The 24417-nt window shown below is 40.2% G+C and overlaps 1 protein-coding gene across 2 annotated transcripts in view; it reads right to left on the bottom strand.

Moving 5' to 3' along the window:
- Positions 1 to 24417, bottom strand: part of abcc8 (ATP-binding cassette, sub-family C (CFTR/MRP), member 8) — a 62036-nt gene that overhangs the window by 12901 nt on the left and 24718 nt on the right. Inside the window, exons 11-26 of one of the 2 annotated variants that reach the window (XM_074632190.1) lie at positions 23086 to 23248; positions 21284 to 21324; positions 20599 to 20744; positions 18247 to 18361; positions 17059 to 17241; positions 15738 to 15810; positions 15526 to 15631; positions 10417 to 10449; positions 8188 to 8226; positions 7697 to 7795; positions 3919 to 4003; positions 3488 to 3568; positions 2486 to 2623; positions 2095 to 2220; positions 1848 to 1944; positions 239 to 477 (exon numbers count right to left, since the gene is read on the bottom strand). In XM_074632190.1, the coding sequence (XP_074488291.1) occupies positions 239 to 477; positions 1848 to 1944; positions 2095 to 2220; positions 2486 to 2623; positions 3488 to 3568; positions 3919 to 4003; positions 7697 to 7795; positions 8188 to 8226; positions 10417 to 10449; positions 15526 to 15631; positions 15738 to 15810; positions 17059 to 17241; positions 18247 to 18361; positions 20599 to 20744; positions 21284 to 21324; positions 23086 to 23248 (1764 nt within the window). The remainder of the gene's footprint in view (positions 1 to 238; positions 478 to 1847; positions 1945 to 2094; positions 2221 to 2485; positions 2624 to 3487; positions 3569 to 3918; positions 4004 to 7696; positions 7796 to 8187; positions 8227 to 10416; positions 10450 to 15525; positions 15632 to 15737; positions 15811 to 17058; positions 17242 to 18246; positions 18362 to 20598; positions 20745 to 21283; positions 21325 to 23085; positions 23249 to 24417) is intronic. The other variant, XM_074632191.1, reaches the window with a different exon arrangement.

Below are 24417 nucleotides of genomic sequence, written 5' to 3'. Positions count from 1 at the left end.
TCTCGTGGACTCCTCAGATAAGGCACAGAGGAAGAAAAGCAGTAAAGCCTCATTGAGAAGCTACAACTAGAGAATGTGTGGCTATTTTAGGGGAAAAATTACTTAAACTGTTTATCTATGCCCCCGTAAAGGCAGTGACAATAAAGCAGGAAAACACTTCATGACACTAAAACCTGCTGATCAACACAAAAACAAAGAGCATTTTGACAGGACAACAACAAATCATCTAGTCGCTCACCTGGACGACGGTACAGTTCCGAGTTGTCTTGTCCCCGATGACGCGTGATGTCCAGTGTGCCAGCCAGTAGTCGATGGCGACCATGAGGGAGTGTTTGAGGAGCTGTGACAGGAGGAGCACGGTGAGCAGGAGGACCCCGGCGGAGGACAGGTAGGTGCCACAGGAGCGCCAGGGGATGGTGGCACGGTGACGCATTACCTGCGACATGTTGTCGTCATCGTCGCTCTCCAGTGATTCCTCTGGGATCAAAACAAAGACGAGTCAAAGTGATTAAGAGTCTTGGTTCAGTATATTTAAGTGTGAATTATAGATTGATGCATTTTATAATACATGACTGTGCTTAACATAAAAGACTATTTCTGTATTGAACTGTGGTCTCCTCTGCTGTGACTCACTGCTCATATGCTCTCTGACATTTCTGACGTTCCTCTTCCTACCCTCCTTCCTAGATATTTCATTATCTTCGTATTCTCTCTCTGTCCTTTTTCTGTCATCATTTCTAATACATTTCTCAGATGTGTCTGAAGAACCATTACTAGCACAGGACATGAAGAGAAGAGAATAAGAGAGAAAGAGGGCCAAAGGAGAGGAGAAACCACAGAGAAAGTGTGCTACAGGCTACAGCATCCACATTAATGTTCTTAAACACCAAGCAAATTGGTCATTCTCATGAATGGCGTGTTTTTCTGGGTCAACAGAGCAGCCATGACACACTGACTGGGATTGAGGAGCAAATGCTAACGAGCTCCCGCCTCCTCCCATCCCCTGATGTAAATATATCATATCACATCATGCAGCAAGCTTTGGAGCACGAGGCTGCATGTGGGGAGTCTACAAATCGTTGGCAGAGAGGAAGCAGGAAGGTAGAGGAGGGAAGGAAAGTGAGATGATGACTGGCAGGGCAAAACAGACTACTGCTACCATCATCAATCATGCCGGCATTAAGTAGTTCTTGAGGAGCAGGATTGACAGATGTTTGGGGAAAATGATGGATGGTGGGAGAAGCTGCGAGTCGCTTGCAACGTCACGATGCCACAGACGTTTTTTTTCTTTCAGTCCATGCTTTCTGGCCACACCTGCTCGATCGAACATGAGGGCGGCACCTTGTGCTGGAGACATCGCACAAGTCCACTCAGGGGTGCCACCAGCACACGGGAGACAACACAGAAAACAGATAAAGAGTACAGCCACTGCACCTTAGCACCTCCCACTACAGCTGCACATTCAACAGCAGAGATAAAGGATCAGATTCAGTGTTTAGCCACAGCAGGGGGATGCTAGAGAGGAGATGGTGTCAAACTGTATCTGGTTGCTGAGAAAGCCTAAAGAGAAGCCAAGACATGAAACACCAGACCCAGCGAATTCGTATTCATTCAAATCATTGCAGCATGTGTTAGCATTAAAGATAAGCTGATGAGCTTAAGATTTAATGTAATGTAATGTAAGAGGTGCTGCTCCTCAGCAAATAGATGCAACAGGAAAAGGGAAATCATACTCCGCCTTTATTATTATCACACACGTACTCATTATAATAAGACCGAAATCAGTAAAGGACTGACTGCAGTCATACATACGTGTAATCAAGCTGTTGTTTCCTGTGATTGCTCACCTTCCTCGTCCTCTTCAGTCCTGGCGGCGTCTCTGGAGTACATGGCCCTCCGCAGGTTTTTCCTCTCCATATCTGTCATACTCGCTGCATCCGTCTCCTGGAGGAGACATAAAGATAAACACGTGATTCTTCCCAGAATACTAAAGACTACAATCTGGTGAGACATTAAGCAAACATCCAGGTAATTAAACTGTCATTCCAAGCAGCACTGGCTCATTAACACTTTGAATGTGCAGTCATTAATCACCGTCTCAAACTCCTGGTCCTGTCTGTGCATCAGGGTTTTCCACTGCTCAAAGAGGTCCGGCTCAGAGTTCTGGATGTCTTTCAGAGTCCCTTCAGTCTGGATAGTGCCATCTTTCATGGCAATGATCTAATAAAAAACACATACACACAAAGGTGGAGAAGAAAAGAGGAAATACAATATTTTAGTATTAGCTGACACTGGAAATCAATCTTTATGCTCTCCGGGATCTTTCTGAGATAAACTGTCTGCATCCCAAATGAAATGTTTTCATAATGAATAATACAACAGCATCATAAATGGACAATCTTATCTATTACTGTCACTATTAAAGAGAAAACGAGTCTGTAAAGCTGCAGTTTATCCAGAGCCAAGATAAACACTGAAGTGTTACCCAGTCTGCGTGTGGTAGATACTGAAGTTTGTGTGTGACCAACACCACCGTCCTCTTCTCCTTTTTCAGGAGCTTGAGGATGCCGTCCTGCATCAGATGGTCACTCAGATGGATGTCTAAGGCAGAGAATGGGTCATCCTAAAAATATATATAAACAGACATTAATAAGTATTTATTAGGAATACAATTTCTCTATAACATTAAATATGTAGGACTTAATACGCAAAAAAAATCAAAGTTACAGTTTGGAAATAAACATACTTAGTTGTTATTTGTTAAGAGTTTAGTAGTTTAGTAGACAATAACTCAGTGTATTTGCTTCATTAGGACTGTCTGGGTGTGGTTTGATTAGATTTGACTGACAGCTGTCTGATTGGTGCACAGAAGTATATGACTTTGATTGATTGTTTCATTCATATTTCACGCAAGAATGCCCAAAATTTGCTGGTTCCAGCTTTTAAATGTGAGGATTTGCTGTATTTCTTTGTCATATATGACAGTAAATTGAATATCTTACAGCTTCAGACTTTAGTCAGACAGAACAAGCAAATTGACAACATCACTGTGGCCTCTGAGAGATTATGAATAGCATTTCTTCCCACTATTTTTTAAACATTTAATAGACTAAACGATTAATCAAGAATATAATCTGCAGATTCATCAATAATGAGGTCCTAGTTACAACAATTTAATGCAAAGTGATTATTAATAACCGAGAGGCGGTAAAATCCAGCATGAGCTGACATTTTCAATCTGTCAGTTGAAAGTTGCATTGAGCTTCTCGGCCCTGCAGCTGAGCTTAAGAGAGCGTGTTGCTATTTTTGTCACGTAGGAAGGCATCAGAAATAGAATCACTTCAGGAGTCTTCAGGTAAAACTGCACAAACAATGTTTCACTGTGAATACCAATACACTGTCTGCTAACAAGGTTAATTAAAGGTGCAATCCAACAACTGAAATCATACTTTCAATCGAAGATCCGTGCGTGAAGACGAAAACTCACCAGAAAGACCACGTGAGTCTGTTGGTACAAGGCTCTGGCTACGCTGATGCGCTGTTTCTGTCCCCCTGACAGTATGATACCCTGCACCAGAGGGCGGAAAACTTCATTACAAGGTTTTACTACAAAGAGGCCTGAACAACATGATTACATCCACAAATGCATGAGGCACTTGCCCCAAGAGTAACAAAGGAGATTACGGTTTATTTCCCGCATTACTGGTGCATGAATGAAATCCAACATGACAGTGCTGTAGCTGAACAAGGTCAGTCCAACTCCCTATACGCTACACACAAACATCAAATCCTGCACAGTAATGATGACAAATGATTCTGCAATACAGTGAGCCACAGTGGGAGCTATGGCCAGATCTGGAAAATAACAAGACGCCAGAGGAATTCAAAGAAAATCGATGATTTTACTGCGACACTGACCCGCTCCCCAATCTCTGTCTGGTCCCCCTGTGGAAGGATGTCGATGTCAGGCTGAAGAGAGCAGGCCTCGATGACAGCTTGGTACCTGGCGGGCAGTAGAGACAGAGACAGAATACAAATGAGGACAGAGATCAGCTGCTAACACCAGCCAAAAGGAAACTATGGGCATGTTCATTATCAACCTCTTGGCTAATAATATAGACAGTAAATGATACATACTGAATCTCATATATAACTAGCTGTTATCTATGCATAACACAACCCACAAGCGTCTGAACAGAGCCACGGACACTGAAAATGAAAAGAAAAAAATTAGTTTCAGCAGCCTCTTGAAAGATTGTGCCCTGAGCGTTCAATCAGACTCGCTTCAACAGACGGACAGAATAAAGAGATGAGAGGCAGATTCAGAGACCACAGAGACACCCTGGGAACAAAGCTCAGTGCTGCATCAGTCACTCATTCATGTTCAGATTTTAAATGAATCGCATGTTGTTCATTAAAATGTATCATCATTTCTCAAGTTACCCACCACAGTAGAAACAAACACATGACACATGACAGGTTGACGGTTCTGTAATCAATGGAGCTTTGTGAACATTGCAACCTAACATAATAGTGTCATGGCCCAGAAAAAGTGGATTAATCCTGTTTTAAATAGTCTGCATAATTTATCTGATGAGTTTTTAATGAACATATTAATGAAGGGGATGTGACCTACTGTATTCTTAATCTGAATCTAACAAATCACAATGGTCCATGCATAGATTTATGAATCCACAGTGTGTCAAATGATGGTTTTGTTTCAAATATAAGAACCAGTCAAATCTCTTGCAACAACATGGCTACGGTTTACAGTACTGAATGTCTTATAATCAGGACACTAGTGTTGTAGTACTCGAGACCGGTCTCAAGACCACTTTTTGAAGGTCTTGGATTTGTCTCAACCTTATTTTTACTCGGTCTTGTCTCGGTCTCAGGCAAAGAGGACTCAGGATTTTTATTTCAAGACCGGTCAAGACCACGACAGCAGAGATATCACTAAATTGCCTGTGCATTGTCTGATTTATTTGTCAACGTCATTCCTGTGATTGCTCATAGAAAACAAAGGAAAATTCACACACATAAAATTCACCTCTATTTCTCATGGTACACTTATATACACACACACACATATATATCTGTCAATAAAAGTGGAATTTGTCTTTGTTTTCTGTGGGTGATTTTATGGGAATGTGGATCTTTCAGATCCATTTGAGGAGTGCCTAGGACATGTTCCACATTTTATTGTAAGTGTGTTATGCAGTGTGGGACTCGCACTGGTCTGGTCTTGGTCGCAACTCCATCGCGCCCTGCCTTGGTCTTGTCTAGGTCTCGTTACACCCTGGTCTCGGTCATGACTTGGTCTTGGTTTAGGTGGTCTTGACTACAACACTGCAGGACACTGTAAGACACACCTTAAGCCAAAAGTCACTGGAAAATGACAAGTTAATAATAAAGTTAAATATTGTGTTAACAAGAGTTTACAGCCATGCCAGCAGCTGTGTGAGGCTCTACTTTGTGTGCTGTGCTTTGATCTGAATGTTAATGTCAGCATGTTAACATGCTCACAATGACAATGCTAATAATGTTATTTTGAAAGACTGTGGAAAAGCCAAGCTATAAACATGGTCACTCATGAAGGCAGTTGTACCTCCGAAGCCAGAAATGATGCATCATGGCAGGAGCAGACAAAATATACATTATCAACTTTAAAGATTTAAATAACTTAATTTGTGCTAATTAATGAGTGATGCAGCAGCAAACATGGGCGATTAAACAGCTTCGACCCTACAGCATCCTTTTTTTTTAAAACACCTGATGCTGCTGCCCTAAAGTGAGTCAGCTTCTCTGAATATTGCCAGGAATTAAACAGACAGCAGGACTGGACGGGGGTAGAAAGAGAGAAAGGGATGTGTGAAGAGAAAGACAGAGGAGACAGCGTGGAGAGGCGGCGCAGGTTGGGTAAACATCTCCACAGCAACAAACCACAGCGGCCCATTAGATGTAGTATATGAAAACAGTCCATTAGACCCAGAGAGAGCCAGGTCACAACCATAAATCCAAGCAACTGACCGTTCAGAGAGACCATTTGTTGTGAGGATGAAAATTGTGATCGTGTGCGACTGATTTGAGTGTGTCATTAAAAGAGATTGTGTGTGTTTTTGATTTGCTCCCGCAGGCGAAACAAACAGCATATGTTGTTGAGCCAGGCGTGAGTGAAACTGTAGACACTCTGCATAGCGAAAAGACACCTTCAGCCAAGACAAATCCTGGCTCGAGGTGTCTCTGTGTCAAAACAGGTTATTTGGGAAGTCACAAGGTGTTGTTTTGTTTTTTTACTGGACTCAAAGTGTGGACTTAATCAGACGTCAACACATCCAAATTACCACAGTGGCCTCAGGGAGCAGCAAGGTTACTGACTCTATTTTGGCTTAATAGCTTGGCCTGACAACACATTGATTACTGTGTTACAATTAAAGGAGAATGTCCTTAGAGGCTAAACACAGGCTTAGACAGCTAGTTTTAATGTGATTATCACAGTGACAGCACTGAAGCATCAAAATGAAATTCAGTAATCAATGTAGGGAAGACAGCTTTCACACAGTCGCTACTAATACAAGACTACAGTCTGAAAAGTGTTGTCCACAAACATACAAATCAAGAGAAACCTAAAAAGATTAGAACAAGAGTTTGCATTGAAAACAGGATGTTGGAATGCAACCTTGACAAATCAACTAATTACAGGAGCATGTCTGTGTTCCCTAGGATCAGTACCTCCACCGGTACCATGCCATTGTTCCAACGGCCCATTATTATGAAACCCAACGGTCCGAAAAATGTCCAATTGGACTTAAAGCCCATTTGTCCGACAGCCTGTTATCCCGAAAACAAATTTCCATTGTTTCGAAAGCCCATTGCTCCGAAAATACAACAAACAGAAGCGCATGGCTAATTATTAAGCAGAATGGCGTCACCAGACCTTTACATGACCCACCCTACTCTACCTCTGATTGGCTTACCATGATATTCTTACCCTAAACAATCTGATTCCTCATGCCTAAACCTAACCAACCCAACCAACGAAGGCAACAAGTAATAGCCAGACTGTCTGTCCGTTATTGGATATAGTTAGCGCAAAATCTCAAAAAGTTATCAACAGATCTTTACATGGGCCAAGGATGATGCTGAAGGAACATATGCCTGACCTCCCACTACGTTGAGTTGCCAGTTTATCAAGTACACCTAGGTAAAACTAATGCAGTCAGCCAAAAAATCCGTCCTTTGACCTGCCGTTTGTCATCTTTTCTTCAAGGAACATTCAAGAATAGTTGTCTGTAGGCAGCTCGCATTTCTGCATTGATTAAAAACACTTAGTTGAAATGTCTCTTTCCTCCTCTTGCTGCACCTCCATCATCACTTTGCTCACTTTTATGTGTGCATAATGAATTAAATGTATTACTGGTTGTTGTGCCCTGGTGGCCTCTGGGTTTACAGCACCAACAGCCCCTGTTTGAGTCAGCTAAGGACCTTTGATGTATGTTGTTTCCCACCTCTCTCTAATTTCTTGTCATCTCGTTAGTGTCATAAAATAAAATCATAAAATTACCCAGAAAACTTGGACAAAAAATGATCTCTGCTTAAGTCACATCTGTTTCCACTAATTGCAGAGTGCAACACACTCTCATCCTTCATACCATCATTGTTAAACCACTGGTTTGGTGCAGGGATGAGGTCTTACCTTGGTTTGATCATGGGCATCTCAAAGGTGATGTTCTCCACCACTGTCGCATTCAACAGCCAGGGCTTCTGGGAAGCGTAGGCCACAGCGCCTCTCTTCCTACCAGAGGTTTTAAAACACACACAGAAGTGTCAATCAATCAATAATCTGCTCTCTATGTTTCAATTTGACTTCTTAATCAGTCTTTTGTTTCAGACAAAGGTTAAGAAACTGTTTAACCTCTGGATCACGGTGACTCCTCAGCCTCAGAGGCTGGTGATGCATGATAATAACTTCAGTACATAAAGAGCTGGTCCAGAGATCATTAGAGACTGTGGTGTGTTTGTGAAGTCAATATGCAGCTGAGGGTCGGGGGTAAATATGTGAGCAAAGGGAATATCTTGTTCTCTATTATCTTATCAGCGGCTTTCTAGATAAGCATGAGGATTTCTGCTCTGCTGATAATGATGATGCGTTTCCATGAAGACCGCCATACTGTTGTCTGAGCTCACCTGATTTCTCCGTCACCTGCTGCATCTCTGTCTGTGGGACTGCAGAGAAAGTGTCAAACACACACACACAAAAACCCATTAAATAAGCAATACTGTTTCCTCTGAGATAAACTGATTATTCACTCCATCTCCGTCCTGTAATGATTAACAGAAAACAAACACACACACAATAACCCGTATACTCTTCCCTCACTATTGCCATCATGTCACAGGCCAAACACTAACAGGCCACCCACTGCCCTACATGAACACATCTATCATTAGCTGTGATCTTATCCTCCCTAAAAATAACCCCCACCCCCACCCCCTCCCACTCCCAATTTTTCTTCCTGTAATTTGCTGATATGGAAATCAGCATAAACTCGTTTGGACTCTGACGCATTCGGTTCTCACAGGATCTGATTCCTCGGGCTTAGATTAGTACGTCAACACGGGGTCTGTGGCCGCCGGGATGTTTGTTGCTGTTCGCTGGTATCCTGTTCATCTAGTGTATGTCTCTCTCTGTAAGCTGCGCTATAACTGTAAAGGCAGGGTGTTTGAGGTGAGAAGAGAATGATTTGTGCATACTTGCTGAAACTGTATACACACTAAACTTCCCAAAAATATGTAAATGTTTTTCTATTTTTAGAAACTTGCAGACTTATCAAATAACCAGAAAGACTGATCTGACTTTCTGTTTTGTAGAGAGGAACTGGGGCTTGTAAATAATTAAAAGGGACTGCTGAGGCCTTCTAATGCCACGCTGATTGTCCAGGGAAATAAAGGGAAGTTCAATGAAATTACTTGATTCCTTCACTCTCCATTTTCACTGGCTAGTATGTTTGGTGACACACATACGTGCCATTCTGCCTTCCTGACTAGACAGCGGTGTCTAACCCTGATTTTGTCCGAAGCTTTTCTCGCCGCCAGTCACAAAGCAAAGAGACAGGGTGGGCTAAAAATACTCAAGTCACCAGAAAAAAATCCCAGTGAGCTGAGGATTTGTTTTCTAGATTTCAATCACGTAGATGATAAATACTGTGGATGAATAATTTTATAATTTATTGTGAGTGACGAGTAATACATAGCTGGAAATGATTGAGGGAGTAGGCTTTTACTTTAGGCTTTTTATGTTATGGAGCCCTGAAAGTTGCATGTGGGCAAGACCACTATAATAAATACTATATATTATGTTAAGTTTTAAAGTTTTCATCCCATGTCATGTTTCAGTTATATTTATTATATTTTGATTTAGTTTCATGCATCATTCATCATTTATTGTTTTGTTTTTTTGTACTGGGTATATATATAGTATTTGGAAGTATGTTAGTATGATAAAATAAAACCAACCCTGAACAGTGCTATTATTTATCAAATCTGAGCTCTGAAATGACTTAAGTGCAAAAATTAAAATAATTATTCCAAGTAACATGACATTGTTTATGGGATGATGATGTACTTGAGAAAACTGTTTTATTAAATTAATTGACATAGCAGTATTCTGTTTACACTGCACACTGTCTTTATTCACTGTGTCCCGACTATAGAAACAAACATATGTGCCGTCCTATACTGTTATTTCAGCAGACAGTTCTTGGTTCTGTGGACACACCCTTATAGAATAATGCTATCAATAGACAAGGAGCTAAAAGTTTCCTATTTTATCTGTCTAGTTAGACAGAAAGAGCCAGTGACAAGACACCAGCTGTCAAATGCTCGGTTGACATACTGTTGCCATACGCAGGGCGACATGGATGCCTTAGTGTGTGTGTGTTTAATTCCAGAGTGAAAAAAACAGTGAATGACAAGGCCAGTTGAGTTACAAATAGAAACAATAAATCACAATTAATCCAATGCGCTAAAATAACCCCACTATTTGCGTTGACTTAACCAGTGATGATTATGAACTGTCAACGGAGCTTTATTTATAACAAGGATTTATAGTGTCTGTCCACTATCCTTTGTGTGAAACAGCTGAATCAAATGTCTTTCCTCTCATCAAAAATAGTGTACTGCAGTATGTTTGCACTTCCAAGCTGCAAGTATCTTTTAATGTATTTGACTTTTGTCTCAGATCTTCAAGCGTGAAATTGTCCTTTAAGGCACGATTAAAATATATATGATGGTACTGGTTTATTTTAAGGTTTGGGTGCTTGGGCTTTTTTCGTCTTCACTCATTTTTCATTTAATGTATATACCTGTATGTATATGATAAATCCAATAAAAAAGTTTAAGTTTACTCTGACTTACCTTTCATCTCCCTCAGAGTCAAAGTTTGGCAGGCTGCAGAAAATGGAAACAAAATATATAAATGGAAGTTTATTTAACAATTCTGCAATTGTTCCTCATCAAAAGTTGTAAAAATACAATGTAAACTCCCAGATGCCAGGGGATATTTATGAAGGCTGGTTATGTCATTTGAAAAGGCCTTAAAAAACAAATAAACTCTTATTTTTAGAATTAAATGTGTCAAAGTGTACACACATACAATACATCCACACACACATGCACATAACCATTCACATTCAGACTCCTACATCTAAAATTCATTAAGATCTGATTGGCTGTTTTGAGCTTTGCACATGCTCAGTAGAAGCTGCGGTGTATTTTTAGTTTTGCTAAGTTGACACCTCTTTCATCCTGAGAAGGTGACTCCCAGAGAGCAAGAGCTGATTTACAGCAGTTTAGTGCAGCAGCTGTTAGAAAGTGAACTGGTGGCTGACATTCAAGAAGCTCTGACATGCCACATACATACATGCAAACACCCGTGTGTACTGACTGTGTTAAAGACATTGCAGTGAACGGTGTCAGCAACTCTATACAGCAGGTGTTAAACTGAAAAGATCTATAAAACAAGCAATTAAGAATAAGTGAAAATTAAAAAAAATGATGTAACATATTAAAACATAATGTACATTTTTGTATTTAGCTGTATGTTTATTTATTTATTTTATTTTATTTATTTATTGTTTTACATATATTCAATATTTGTTATAAAGTAAAATAAAGAAACTTACGTGATTACTTGCAAAATTATAACACAAATTTTTAAGTAAATTGTTTTTCTTTGTAATTTTATTTTTAATTTAAACAACATGGGGGGAAAAAAGAAGTGAACAGATAAGACAAGTGAGGCTAATAAGCCATATACTGTAAGCTCATGTAGTGGACCTCTTCCTAAATTAAGTAAAATAAAAATCCATTTAAATAAAAAGGAAAACAAGAGATTAAAAAAATAATTATATATAGTTTGAAATTATAGCGAGCTGTTAATAATATGTACGTTGGCTTTCCATATCCGTTCACCAAGATATCTCAAGGAATACCGGCTGTGCCTGGTTTTCTACAAAGGAAGGATCTGTCTTGTATTAAAAAAATAAATTTGAGAATTAAGCTTGAAGAAGTTAGAAGTTACGAAGATGATAAGATGGCAAGTGGCAAGAGTATAAATACATAATATGGGCAATTTGGAAAACGAATGCTTTTTCAAGAAGTTCTGAAGTGAGAAATGTGGTGAGATTACAACATAAAAATCAACATGTCAAATATCAGTTTTCTTGTAAATGTTATCAGGGCTAAACTGAGCAGTTTCTAACAACACACAACGGAAAACACCCCTTGAGAAAATGACCTCATCAGCCCTCATGACCTAATGACACTCGAAAAACACTGAAGACTGAATGGACGACTGATTGTTTTTATCATGCAGCCATCGTAAAACAGAGTAATCATGCTCATAGCTTTCATCTCTGACTGAAGCACCGAGGACTATTTCCCCCTTCACGTCAATCAACACCTCAAGGTCACGTTAGAGGAGAATTCATGAGGGAGTCGTACAAGAACGAGTTTCTATCTGCAGCGAAAAAAACTCAAGTCTAATCATCAAAGCCAGGCTGAGGAACTTCCCACAGTTTCTAACTGTCCTTTAATTGACTTAAACGTCCATTTAAAACTTCAAGTCCCACAATGATGACCGGGAGTAATGGTGCATGTTCATTGTGATGACCACGCCTGATAGTGACTGATAATGATGCTGTCAACAAACATTAATTTTAGTCTCTTAAAGAAGGTCTTTTCTTCACTTGTTTTTCTTGTTTTTTAGTTCAATAACTGAAACCCAGCTACAAACAATATAAAGTAAAGTGCTCGTTTCCCACTCTGGTTTGGGACACAGGGTCAACCAGTTGATGTGTTGCAGTTAATCACTTCAGCAGGTACAGTTTATGTGCCAACCCCGCTATTCAACTGGCTACAGTATGCTGGCAAGTTTTGAGACTCGGGACCTTTCTGCACACAAGACATCCAACCTGCACTGCTTTGACTGGATACTGAGGTCAAGCTACAAATAGTCATCCACTTTAATGAGAGAGACGCTCCCTGCTCTATGCCATATTTGGAGTGAGAGAGCAGGTGGGTGAGGAAGAGTGGTGGTTGGGGGGTCCCATCGATGGAAATGACGGATTGTGTTTGGAAAATACAGCGTTGGTAAACACGTCACCCCACCAAAAAGGAAGATGCCGTCCATCATGAGCTGTAATTTAACCCACTAACAAGTTTTATCTCATCAAAAACGAATCAAAAGCCAGCGACTAACACAGCGAATAGAGACACTAACAGCATAAAGCACAACTTGTTCCTGATGATGTTGTCATACTGCTGTGGTATGGTATCAATGTTACATACTGCCCTAAAGTTCAAGGAAAAGCAAAGAAAAGAAGTGACTACACTGACGAAAAACTTGATCTTGATCTTGGAAACATTAGTTGACCGAACAGTGGACCTTGTGGTGAGATTGTTTTGTCAACTGCTGTTTCCAAAAGGTCAATTTCAACGTTAAAGACCAACTTCGACAAGAAGTCCTTAAAGTGCTCAGAAAAATGGAAGGTCCTCGAAAACTGGGCAATTCAATCTGCTGAGATCATATGATATGTGTCAAGTAACCAAAATAGTTCTCATTACTTGATTATGACGACATGAACAGCTGATCAGTGACAGCTGAACCACAAATCATTGTTAAACGAATCAAACACTCTTCTGATTAGTCATGCTGCTGTTTACTTCTGTCAGGCACATACAAGCCTCATTGATCCTCTATTTGCTTTATGTGCATTTCTTATCTCAGTGATTTGTATCTGCTGGTTTTTGTTCTGCGCTGAATCTGTTGCACACTTGCAGACCCTCCCAGATACAACGTTTCATCCATGTGTAGCTCTAAATGATCCTGACTGAAACACAGCACAACGATAACAACAACTTACATAGTGGGAACATAAAGACAAACTCCTCTTAATGTGTCTGAGTGCTTCAGGAGGGTACAGTCTAAATGACAAGTCCTCCTTAGTCTCTCCCCGGGACACATGATAAGTGAGAGGGTTCAGCACCCAGCAGGGTCTACAGTCCAGCCTGATATCAGAGGGCGTGCCAGCCCGGCCCTGGCATCAGGACAGAAGGAGGAACTGTGTGTGTGTGTGTGTGTTTGACTGCCAGGGACACCACGAGAAACAAGTAGGGGGTTACTAAACTTTGTTGACATATGGAGACTGATATCGGCGCTATGCTGGGGAGGTGATGAGATACTCAGATGCAGGAGATAGAGGCTAATGACTCCCAGAATGCATTGGGTGTGATATGTGTATTCAGTTTCCGCTGAGCTATTTCAAATGTGCTCTGCAGAGGTTACATCAGAGCAGAGAAATTATTTAGTACAACAGTCCACACACAAATAATCACTATCATAATCACAAAATGTACTGAACTATCCACATTACGTTGATAATTAATATAAATTAAAATGTAAATTCAAGTATCAATGCACAATTAATCATAACACCCATAGACAATCATGCACCTTGCTACCATAGCAATATCCACCTGACTTGCTCTAATGTACAGTGAACTACACTGTAGTATATTAACATTTTTTGGGGCATTTCTGCTAAATTTTGATAGTGAGAGAGACAGACAGGAAAGGCATGGGAGAAAGAGGGGATGACATGGGCTGGACTCAAACCCAGGCCACTGCGGTACCAACTCAGCCTTAATAGTACGCGCTCTACCCAGTGAGTCATGACATGTGACTAAAGTTGCATATCTAAATCGCATAAACTGAGTGGAAGAAAAGCCGCTTGGCAAAAGCTCTGAAACAAACTGTAAGTTACCTTTCAGAATAGAATATACTGTATAAATACAGTATATATATATATAAAACTGCTCGTAACTCAGAAATTTACCACCTGTTACAAGAGGTCCAAAGTAGAGATTGCTTTGCTTTGAGGAGTTTCCAGCTATAAAGGTGTGAAATCACTGATTTGGCAAGCACTTTTGTCCAAAGTGACTTACAACAAGTGCATTCAACCTCTACAGAAATATGAACTAGATGTAGTCCAAAACTTTAGGAGAGTTTCTTAATGGAAATGAGACGTTTGAAGTTAGCGTGGCGTGCTTAGGTGTCTTCTGTAAACGGTGGGTTTCTGGCCTGCAGCCACAGCAAGTCTGTTGGGATGTTTCCCCATCTGCATTTGACTAAATTTGGGTCAGTGGTGCATGAAAGGATCCTCACCTTCCACCACACTCTATCTATCAGCCATAAAAGCTGCAATATCAGCTCTATTTCACTGACCTACAAATCAATTTGTTATATTGCCATGTCATGTTAAGAGGTCTGATTTTGATGCTAATTGCGATTCCTTGTCAGGGACGTAGAGTTTATCGCTGCAAGAACACATAAATAAAAGCTCCCTGACATACCAATTACCAGAGAGGTTTAAAAAGCATGAGTTAGAGTATGAGGAAGAAAAACCTGCCATGATATTGACCAGGATGGTCCGAGTCTCCATGAGGAGCACCTCTTCAAATTAACCTTTCACCTCTAGATTGAATTTCATTACGAGAATGAACTGTATAACATGCGGTACATGGATTTCTCTGAGGGCACATGCATCTTATTGCTCTGTAATTGAATGGATGGGGAGGTGGTTAATATACTGGGGCGACTGCTGTTTAGATACTGTTATGTTAATAACACCAGCACTTCCCTGTTGAAGGGAAACCCTCAAACACAGAGTGCGTCATTTCATTTAGGCACAGGAGACACTTAATAACACTAAATATCAGATAATTAGGACAAACACTGATTAGCGTCATCCTCCTGCACCATCTAGCAACTTGATGTCTAGAGGATGATCGCAATTATTTTCAAAGAGGACCTTGTTTTCTTAGTTTAATTAGAGCTACATAGAGTACCTCTCAGTCTCTCCGGCTGATGAGACAATCCTCTAAATCTAAAAAGAGATTAAAATGCTTTAACTGAAGTATCAGAGTTGACTGACATAGACAGAAAACAGTGAATGTATAACTGACCTGTTCCAGCTGACTGCTCCTGATACTCTCTGCATCTCTCCCAGCGCTGCCAGCAACAGGGACGATTTTCCGCAACCCACCTGGCCCACAATCATAGTCATCTTACCTGAGAGGTTTGAGAGGCAATGACGTAAACAGGTAAGTAACAGAAGGAGACGAATAAGGAGAGGAATTGAGGAGGCTGATTGTGCATCACACTGCCTGATGCTCACCAAAAGGAATCTTGATGTCCACATTAGAAAGTGTTGGTGGTCCATCAGTCCAGGTGAAATAACCGCTAGTTATCTGAGGAAAGCAGAGCACAGACTCAAACTGAGATTAACACGCTCTTTAACAAGTAAACAGTAAACATGCCATCCATCCAAAATGGTGCAGAGTGAGGCAATAAGAAGTAAATGTGACCTCATTCCTTTTCCCTTAATGCAGGGGAAGGAGAGTACTGGTGCGAATCACTCGTATGATTGACATACAGAGAATTAATTGAGCAGGCGAATCACTGCAGTTTGAAATTGTCCAGAGCTAGAAAGATAATTCTCCTGCATTAATAACAAATGTCGATAGTGCAAGTCAGTGCAACGTTGAAAACAGCAGCGCCAAGAAATTATTCAAATCATTCCAAGTTTTGTCAAAATGTGATCTGCGATTCGGCGGTATGACGTACAGACTGTGTTGTGATGATGAAACCTCAGGCCAATTATTTCAAATCTGAAAAGGCTGTTGAAGAGCAATCAGTCTCCATTCAGAAAAGTCAGAGATACTGTGGATGGGATTTATCTGTTACGTAAAAATAGGCACAGTATGTACTGTATACACTACAGTATATATATAACACTATGTAGATGTAGGTCTGGGCATTCATCCAAAGTCCAAGCATTGTTCTTCTTTTAACTTGTCAATCTCCATTTCACACCCATGACTATATATGTATGATATGAGATATGGTTTTAATTTGCTGTCTTTAAATACCAGAAAAGAACTTATTCTGTAGGTTCATATTCATTTTCAAATGCATTCATCTTAAATAACCAATTTACCTGAAGCCTTTTTACAGCCATAAACCTCAGTGTATTTATTAACACTCTCTGACCAGCTTTGCCTTTCTGTTCCCTCAGGCTCCACAGAGAGGCGTAAAAAGCTCTGTGTTTTCAGGCTCCCTTTTGATTGGAATAATTTACAATTACACTTTTAATCTATAACATCTTTTGGATTATTCCAAACCAGCAGAGGGTGGAAAACGTAACAGGAAAACTATAAAACATCATTCACTGATTTTTGTTCTTCATAGCATAGAAATCTCTAAAGGTCATAACAAAACCTGGAGAGAGAGTCTGTTTGTCCCCATTAACTCAGTCTGTGTAATTTGAAAAGATTGACCTTTAACAAAAGGTAAAATGTTCACAATTGTGAAGACCATTCTAACTGCTACATCACCACATCAGCTTTGATAAAACCTGGAGGAATATTGCATCTTGTTTCTGACCAGATGGCATCTGGTGGAGGATGACACACTCTGTCCGTCTGTCTCTCTCTCACCTTGATACAGATGTCTTGGTCCACGTCCTGGAAGGGTATGTCGCCCTCATGGTCCCCCTGTGAGCTGTAGTTGTTCCAGTCATCCCTCGGGGGGCGCTTCCGGTTCACCACCTTCAGGGGCTTGAGGTGTCGGGACAAAGACGAGGAAGAGGAGGAGGATGAAGGGAAAGGTTTAGAGGATGACTAGAGGAGGGTTGTATAACATCACGCACAAAGGGGTAAATGGGGATATTAATAGGAAGACAATAAGGTGGAGGAAGAAAACAACATTCACAGCAAAGTGAGACAGTCTGGACGCAGAGGCAGGGGAGATAGTCAGGTTGCGATTGGCGGAGGGGGGGGGGTCTATATATCCCTGTACTTTGCTGAATTATTTTAACCCCCTGTGGGATAAAAAGGTATCACAGTTATTAATGCTACTTCATCAATAGACCTAAAGCTAAAATAAAAATGTATATAAGTAAAGCGCTGCATCTGAGAACTGTCTATAGTGCAAACAACAGTAACATCAGAAATGGACTTTCACTGTCAGCGCTCGTGCTTGTGTGTCAAGAGAAGACACCACGTCTAGGCTACATGATGAACGTCTCAACGCTGAAAAGTCTACTGTTCATCTCAGTCAATGGACCAGGGGTTGGTCCAGAGATTTGCAGAGATGTGGGTAAAAGACGGGGCGACACATGATGAACCCTCCACAGGAAAGCAGAAAAGGAAGACAGAAGTCGTCATCAAAGCAGACTGACAAGTACGCATATACTGTAGCCTATTTATTTTATGTTGATGGCACGGTGTGCTATTCCTTTTAGTGATTATTTTCTAAATATTGAAGTTCATAAACGTTTTGGTACACCTGGCTGAGTGGTGCTATCCATGGTACTGAAAAGGGAATTTCAATCTGCCATGTTAAATTAGCATTTAACCTTTTTTGTTGTTGTTGTGTATGATCACATCCCCTATGTGTCCACATTAGGAAAGGACAAGGCAAGAGAGTGAAAACATTGCGCTACTTGATTACTTATATTTTAAAAATAGATTGAAATAGCATGTTTTATATCTATATAGGCCCACTGTGGTTTATGATTAATTGTCATGAATAAAAACGTTTCAAAAACATCCCTGGAAACAGACGTTGTCTACCTTGTTGCCTAAATCAAGCCAACCCCAAAAAACGTGTGCACATGTACTTACCACAGCCTGGTATCTATTTTGGTTGTGATTGCTGGAGCCAGAGGTTAACATCGCTCTGGGCTCCTGTTCCTCTCCAATCTCATCACTTGAGAAAAACTCGCTGAGCTTCTGAACGCTAAAGATTAAACAGAAAGAAACAGAGAAATCAAGTCACTAAATGATGAAAACTAAAAATGAATCTGTATAATAAATTCAAAGCATACTAATGGATCATTTATGCTGTATTCAACTACCACAGTAAACACACACAAGCAACACAGACTTTGAATGAGATCACTTTAATTCATGTAGCATCCCTGCTGTTTGCTGTCACATCGTTCATTCAGTGAAACAAATTGGAAAATCTATGGGACATGGTTCACTAACAACAAGCTTTCAATTTCTCTCCCTGTCACAGACGCTCACATAACTCTACATCTCTGAGCTAAATCACCTAATTTCTACTTCACTACCCAAATGAGAACAAATGCTCCCCTGATACAGGTAATCTAAATCTGATTACTAAATCTGTGCTAAATGTCAGATCTGACACTGGGACTCCTTTCCTTCAGTTTACTATCCATAAGTCTCATGGATTAAGACATCCAGTATACAGTAGAGAAGTACAGGTAACATGTCACAGTAAATCCTGTGTGTTAGAGCATATACACTGCTGTGACATCACTATGATGGATATTATCACAAGAGCATTATGAAATGAGAATGAGTTTTGAAACATGAAAAGTTTCAGTCCAAGAAGAATAACTGATACTTATTCACCACCAAATGACAACTCTAAATATATTTAAAGTTGCACAATGACTTTGCATTTACAACATTGCCTAATTAGCCTCTTCTCCCACAACAGAGACATTTTCTCATGTTGAGGTGTGAAGATAAACTGAATATAAACTGTAAGCTTTTTTTATTCCTGGTGTCTAACAAAGTGTGTCAGATCACAGAGTCCCAAAATAGACATCTCAAAGGATCACAGGCAGCTTCCGCATTCAAGAAAGAAAAGCCACTCTAGTTAAAATCAGGTGCTTATTGTACACCAGCACAGTTGTATTAGCTGGCCTCCTAAAGGCCCATACAGAAAATGTGTGATGTCAGTTTAATCATCCCCACTCATTACACTCCTGACCTGTGATCATTTTCACAGACGTAAAGACGGAGATGATGGGATTTAAAGTGACATGCTCTCATTGCCTGTACAGTCAAAGGAAAAGAGTTCTGCTTCATTGACTATGAGACATCCTTCGAAGACAGTTTTTTTTAAGCAGTGAATTAATTTATAATTGATTTTGTTAATAATCCACATGTAGAGATTATACATCTAGAAGCCTTAATAACCACCTCAGGTTATTCACCAAACAGCCAAATGTTGAAAATTACTTTTTTTTTCTTCTTTGTCTCATTTTCCTGTCAAATTATATATGGAAAGCGAATACTTAAATTCTTTTGCGCTTGTATACTCACTCGTAGCTCAGGGGAACCATTTCAATGTTCAGTACAGTATGTTGTGTTTTTCATTTTCTATTGTGCCTTTTTATGAACACTTAACCTTTAAGAGTGGTGAAAGTTTACCTTAGAAAACTAGGTCTGCTGTACGCTGGATACCTGGCCGTCATTCTCAAGTTACTTGTTTTCTACCTAAAATGTATCAAGACATCTTGTGCAGTTTAGCACTCCTCTCTGCAGATATAAGCAGTGATGTAGTGGTCGTTGATGGGGTGTAATACATGTAGGTACATAAGTAGGTTACCGAAGAGGATATGGTTATATTCTCCTATATATTCCAATGGCTTTTTGGCCGATAGGTGGGTATACTGTACTGTAAACCGCCAGAAAAAGGAGTGCGTATACCCCATATACCTACATATACCCTCCACTACACTGTGCATCAACTTCACCACATGGAGAGTTCTTGACTTGTGCATCCTCAGTAACGGAGGGAGAGAGATCTGTAACTCTGCAGCAGCCTAATCACAACAGATGTCTTGACTGCCAAGCTTATTGAAAATAAACAGGCACAACGTTCCAGTGCCAGAGACAAGTGCACTAAAACAACAGAGAAATGAAGCACTTCGTTACATGAAGAAAGGTCGATCCAATAATGGCTGCAAGAAAAGGTCAAGCATTTCATCTAATAATGTGACTTTTCACTACTCTATTTATTGTCAGTAGTGTTTCTGTTATCGTAGTTAACATCTCCTTCCGCAAGACTATTTCATAACCAATAAACATTCAAAAACAAAAACAAACCAGTCTTTCCTAGTTCAGATAATGAAACTGCATTCTTTGTCATTTATTTAAAAAAAAAAATCTGCATGAAGATAATAAATCGGACATTGCACTATTTTAGTTTCTCACCTAACGAGAGCCTTGACGGTTGAGCGCACCACGCTGGAGAGCAGGAAGAGCGGCGTGACCAGGATGTGGAAAAGGGACAGAGAGGCAAAGGCCACAGCTGGGGACAGATCAGCGTCCTCAGAGATGTGAACATGAACCACAAACGTCTGCAGAATGAGAGGGAGGACAGAATGACTGAGGTTAGTCTCATGGATTTAGATACTTAAACCGTTGAACTGTTTGAGTGGCTGATAGTCTCTCGAGGCCCGTTCAAGGAGAAACAGAAATCCCTCTCTGGTTGTCAGCATCAAGATGCTGTTGAACTTGAGATGTCCTATTAAGTTTGAGGAGCACGATAACATCGAATCAAAGACGAATCACTTGTCTACGTCTGTCGTTTAGAATCGCCCCTCTCCTTGGTATCTGTCGGACTTTTTTAATTTGTCACCGCTCAAGTCTACAACCATGAAGGACTTCTATAAATACAGACAGGATTTAGTGTGATGCTGTCAGAGTGTCACTGTGAAATGTCACCGGACGCTGGCACTGTCTCTGCTCTGTCTTTCACACAGTGGGAAGTCAACAGGATGCTCTCCGCTCAGTAGTTATCGGCTCGGTTTTTAACTAGACACAACTATAAGCATCTTCGAGCATATTGGATAATTTACATTTAGGTGAATTAATGGTAGAGCTAATATAAACTCACCGTCAACACAGCTGCGATAGGAATAGCTGCATTCATGAAAACTGAAAGCAGAAAAGAAACAGACAGGAGAATGTGAAGGCATGTTATAGGACTTCAACCAGTGAAAATAAACAATGTAAAGTAGAGAAGAACTATTTTTTTCTATTGCTACGGTACATTCTCACAAAAAAGCAGTAGTTCATCCACGTCAACTCAGATATTCTGTTAACATTTTGTTTTGTTTTCTAAGGTTCATTTAAATTGAATGATTACATATGGGATGAGAATATTCAACATTTTTCGATTTCATAAACCTTTTTGTAACCAATTAGACAGACTCATAAATACAAGACTTGTTTCTCCTGTTAGATCAGCAGTCTGCAAGTTCATACCAGGGCTGCAACTAACCATTATTTTCTAGATTAATCAAGGAATCGTTTGGTCTATAAAATGTCTGAAAAATACTGAAAAATATCCATCCCAGTTTCTCAAAGTCCACGGTGATGTCTTTAAATGTCTTGTTTTGTCAGGCCAAAACCCAAAGATATTCTGTTTAATATGATATAAAACAGAGAAAAGCAGGAACTCTCCATGTTTGAGAGGCCAAAAACATGATTTTCTGCCATTTTTGAATGAAAAATGACGTCAAAGGATTAGTTTGTAGGATTTAGTGACATCTAGTAGTGAGGTTACAGATTGCAATCAACTGAATACCCCTCTGCTCACCCATTCCTTTTCAAGCGTGTCATAGAACTACGGTGGCCTGCAGGTAATGTAAAAATGTGATAGGCTCTCTCTAGAGCCAGTGTTTGGTTTGTCCGTTCTGTGCTACTGTAGAAACATGGTGGAGCGACATGGCGGACTCCGTGAAGAGGACCCGCTCCCTATGTAGATATGAAGGGCTCATTCTAAGCTAACGAACACACAACAAATCTCACATGATTATACACTAATGAAAACATATGAACATTATATTCCATTTCTGCCAATAAATCCACCTAAATCCTACACACTGGACCTTTAACAATGAATTATTTATTTACAGAGATTATTTTTTCAGTCGATAAGTTGTAGCTCTAGAGCATACTAGGTAATAACAACAGACCCGTGTAAGGACAATTTTCCTTTTTTCTTCCAATTATTTTCTGTGATTCCGCCATTGTCGACTATGCAGTTAATTCAAAATGTCATGAAATATTATCTAAGAAATGAATGGATGTCAAGATAAAAACAAGCTGTTCCTGCAGTGACAGTTTAGTCTCAGCTTTGAATTATTGGTGAATAAATCTTGGCTCCTATTACTGTCATGAAATTGTTTTGTTCCATTATTCCCTCTCGGCAGGGAGGAAATTATGATCGCTTGACGCTTACTCCTCTTAAATCTGCAATTATTGAATTTAGATCGGACACAGTCTATTACAGGACTGGAGCCATGCAGACTGTAGCAGCTGTTCACCTGGAAGAAGATAAGGTAGCAATCTTTAGAAAACAAATAAGTATTGAGTGACCATTGTGCAGCTACATCTTTGGTAGTGTAAATGGGAAATTTTAGCCGTAAATAATTAATTAGTTACCTTTACATCCAGTTATTTTTACACTTATGTGTTGAATTATAAATGTTGACTGGAAATTGTGGGGTTCAATAAAGTTGGAACTACAATAGAAACACACTGGTCAAGTAAATAGTGAAGTAGCGTAAAGCTATGTGCCTTCCTGTGGATGTTTTTTCTGAGGAAGAAACATTTAATTTTGTGCATTATTTCATGAAGTTCAAATGTGAAGGAGCAAAGTTCAGTGTGTGTAGAGGAAGCAAAATGCCTTACTGGATATGGATGAGTAAAGAGCGAAGGCCTTCAGGCTGGTGAGCTCTTTGCCCCTGGTCCCCTCCACACTGTCACAGAAGATGTGTTCCCAGGCGTACAGCTTCAGCAGCTTGATGCCCCGCAGCAGCTCGTTGGTCTTCTTTAGACGTTCACTGGAGTATTCCTGCAAGTGGAAAAAAAAAGACTTTGATTAAACAGCCATGAAGAGGAGCAGCCAGAGGGCAACATGAGCGTAATCACCTCTACTTCCTGGGTTCAATTGCCGATTCAAACATCTAAGCTATCAAAAAAAAGTGTTTTTCTCTGGTATAACATCATGCTCTATCAAGGACTGAAGGAAACAGTGTCATTACGTTTAACTGGGCTTATTGAATAGCTGCTTTGTAGCAGTGGGCTTGAGGCAAACTGAGTATACCTTGTGTGATATCTTGTGTCAAGGAGATAAATAATTATGTTTTGAGGTGTTTGTGTGTGTGTGTGTGTGTGTGTGTGTGTGTGTGTGTGTGTGTGTGTGTGTGTGTGTGTGTGTGTGTGTGTGTGTGTGTGTGTGTGTGTGTGTGTGTGTGCGCGCGCGTGCGTGCGTGTGTGCGTGTGTGAGAGATAGAGAGACAAAATGAGAGAGCGAGAGAGAGAGAGAGACAGAGAGAGAGAGAGAGAAGCATGTAATGTCACGATTCAACACCATCATTACATCCACTTCATTACCTGGTAAGATGTGGACAAACCAATATTGACCAAATCTGTTTGCAAAGTTTCTGCATGATCTCTTTGAAACAGACGCAGCTCAGAGCCCACACACATTGAAGACACTGTTTGCATTTCATTTCAACATCTGAATAGATTGTTGGTAACCACACACGGTGGAATAACATGTTTCTGTTAATGCTCATTGCAAAGTAAACCAAAGTATTGTACAAATTGAAGTTTTGACCTGATGACGGTGTAGCAAATTGCATGGTATTCCATCCTATAGAAATTTCACTCTGAACAACAAATGTCAACCTCATCGTGGTACTAGATGAAAAGTCAGGGATTACCAAAGTCCAATTTCATACTCAGGGGCTCATGAATGTCTGTACCAAAAAATGTGTCAATCCATTCAGTAGATGTTGAGCTATTTTATAAGAAAACTGAAAAATCGGACCTGCCGGTGGTAGCTGAAAATTCAGGAGAATCAAGCAAGCAAGCAACAAGCAAAGTCATTAGGATACATCCTCTGGTCACCCTGATTGTATGTACAAAATTTCTTACAAATCCATGCGATATTTTTCTAAAAAACATCTTGGCGTTAGTAAGTGGGTGACCAAAGTCAGCGGGCTTCATCCTCTAGGG

The sequence above is a fragment of the Sebastes fasciatus genome, chromosome 4 (genome assembly GCF_043250625.1).
Source record: "Sebastes fasciatus isolate fSebFas1 chromosome 4, fSebFas1.pri, whole genome shotgun sequence".
In the NCBI taxonomy this organism is placed as follows: Eukaryota; Metazoa; Chordata; class Actinopteri; order Perciformes; family Sebastidae; genus Sebastes; species Sebastes fasciatus.
This window is presented reverse-complemented; position numbering and strand designations above follow the sequence as displayed.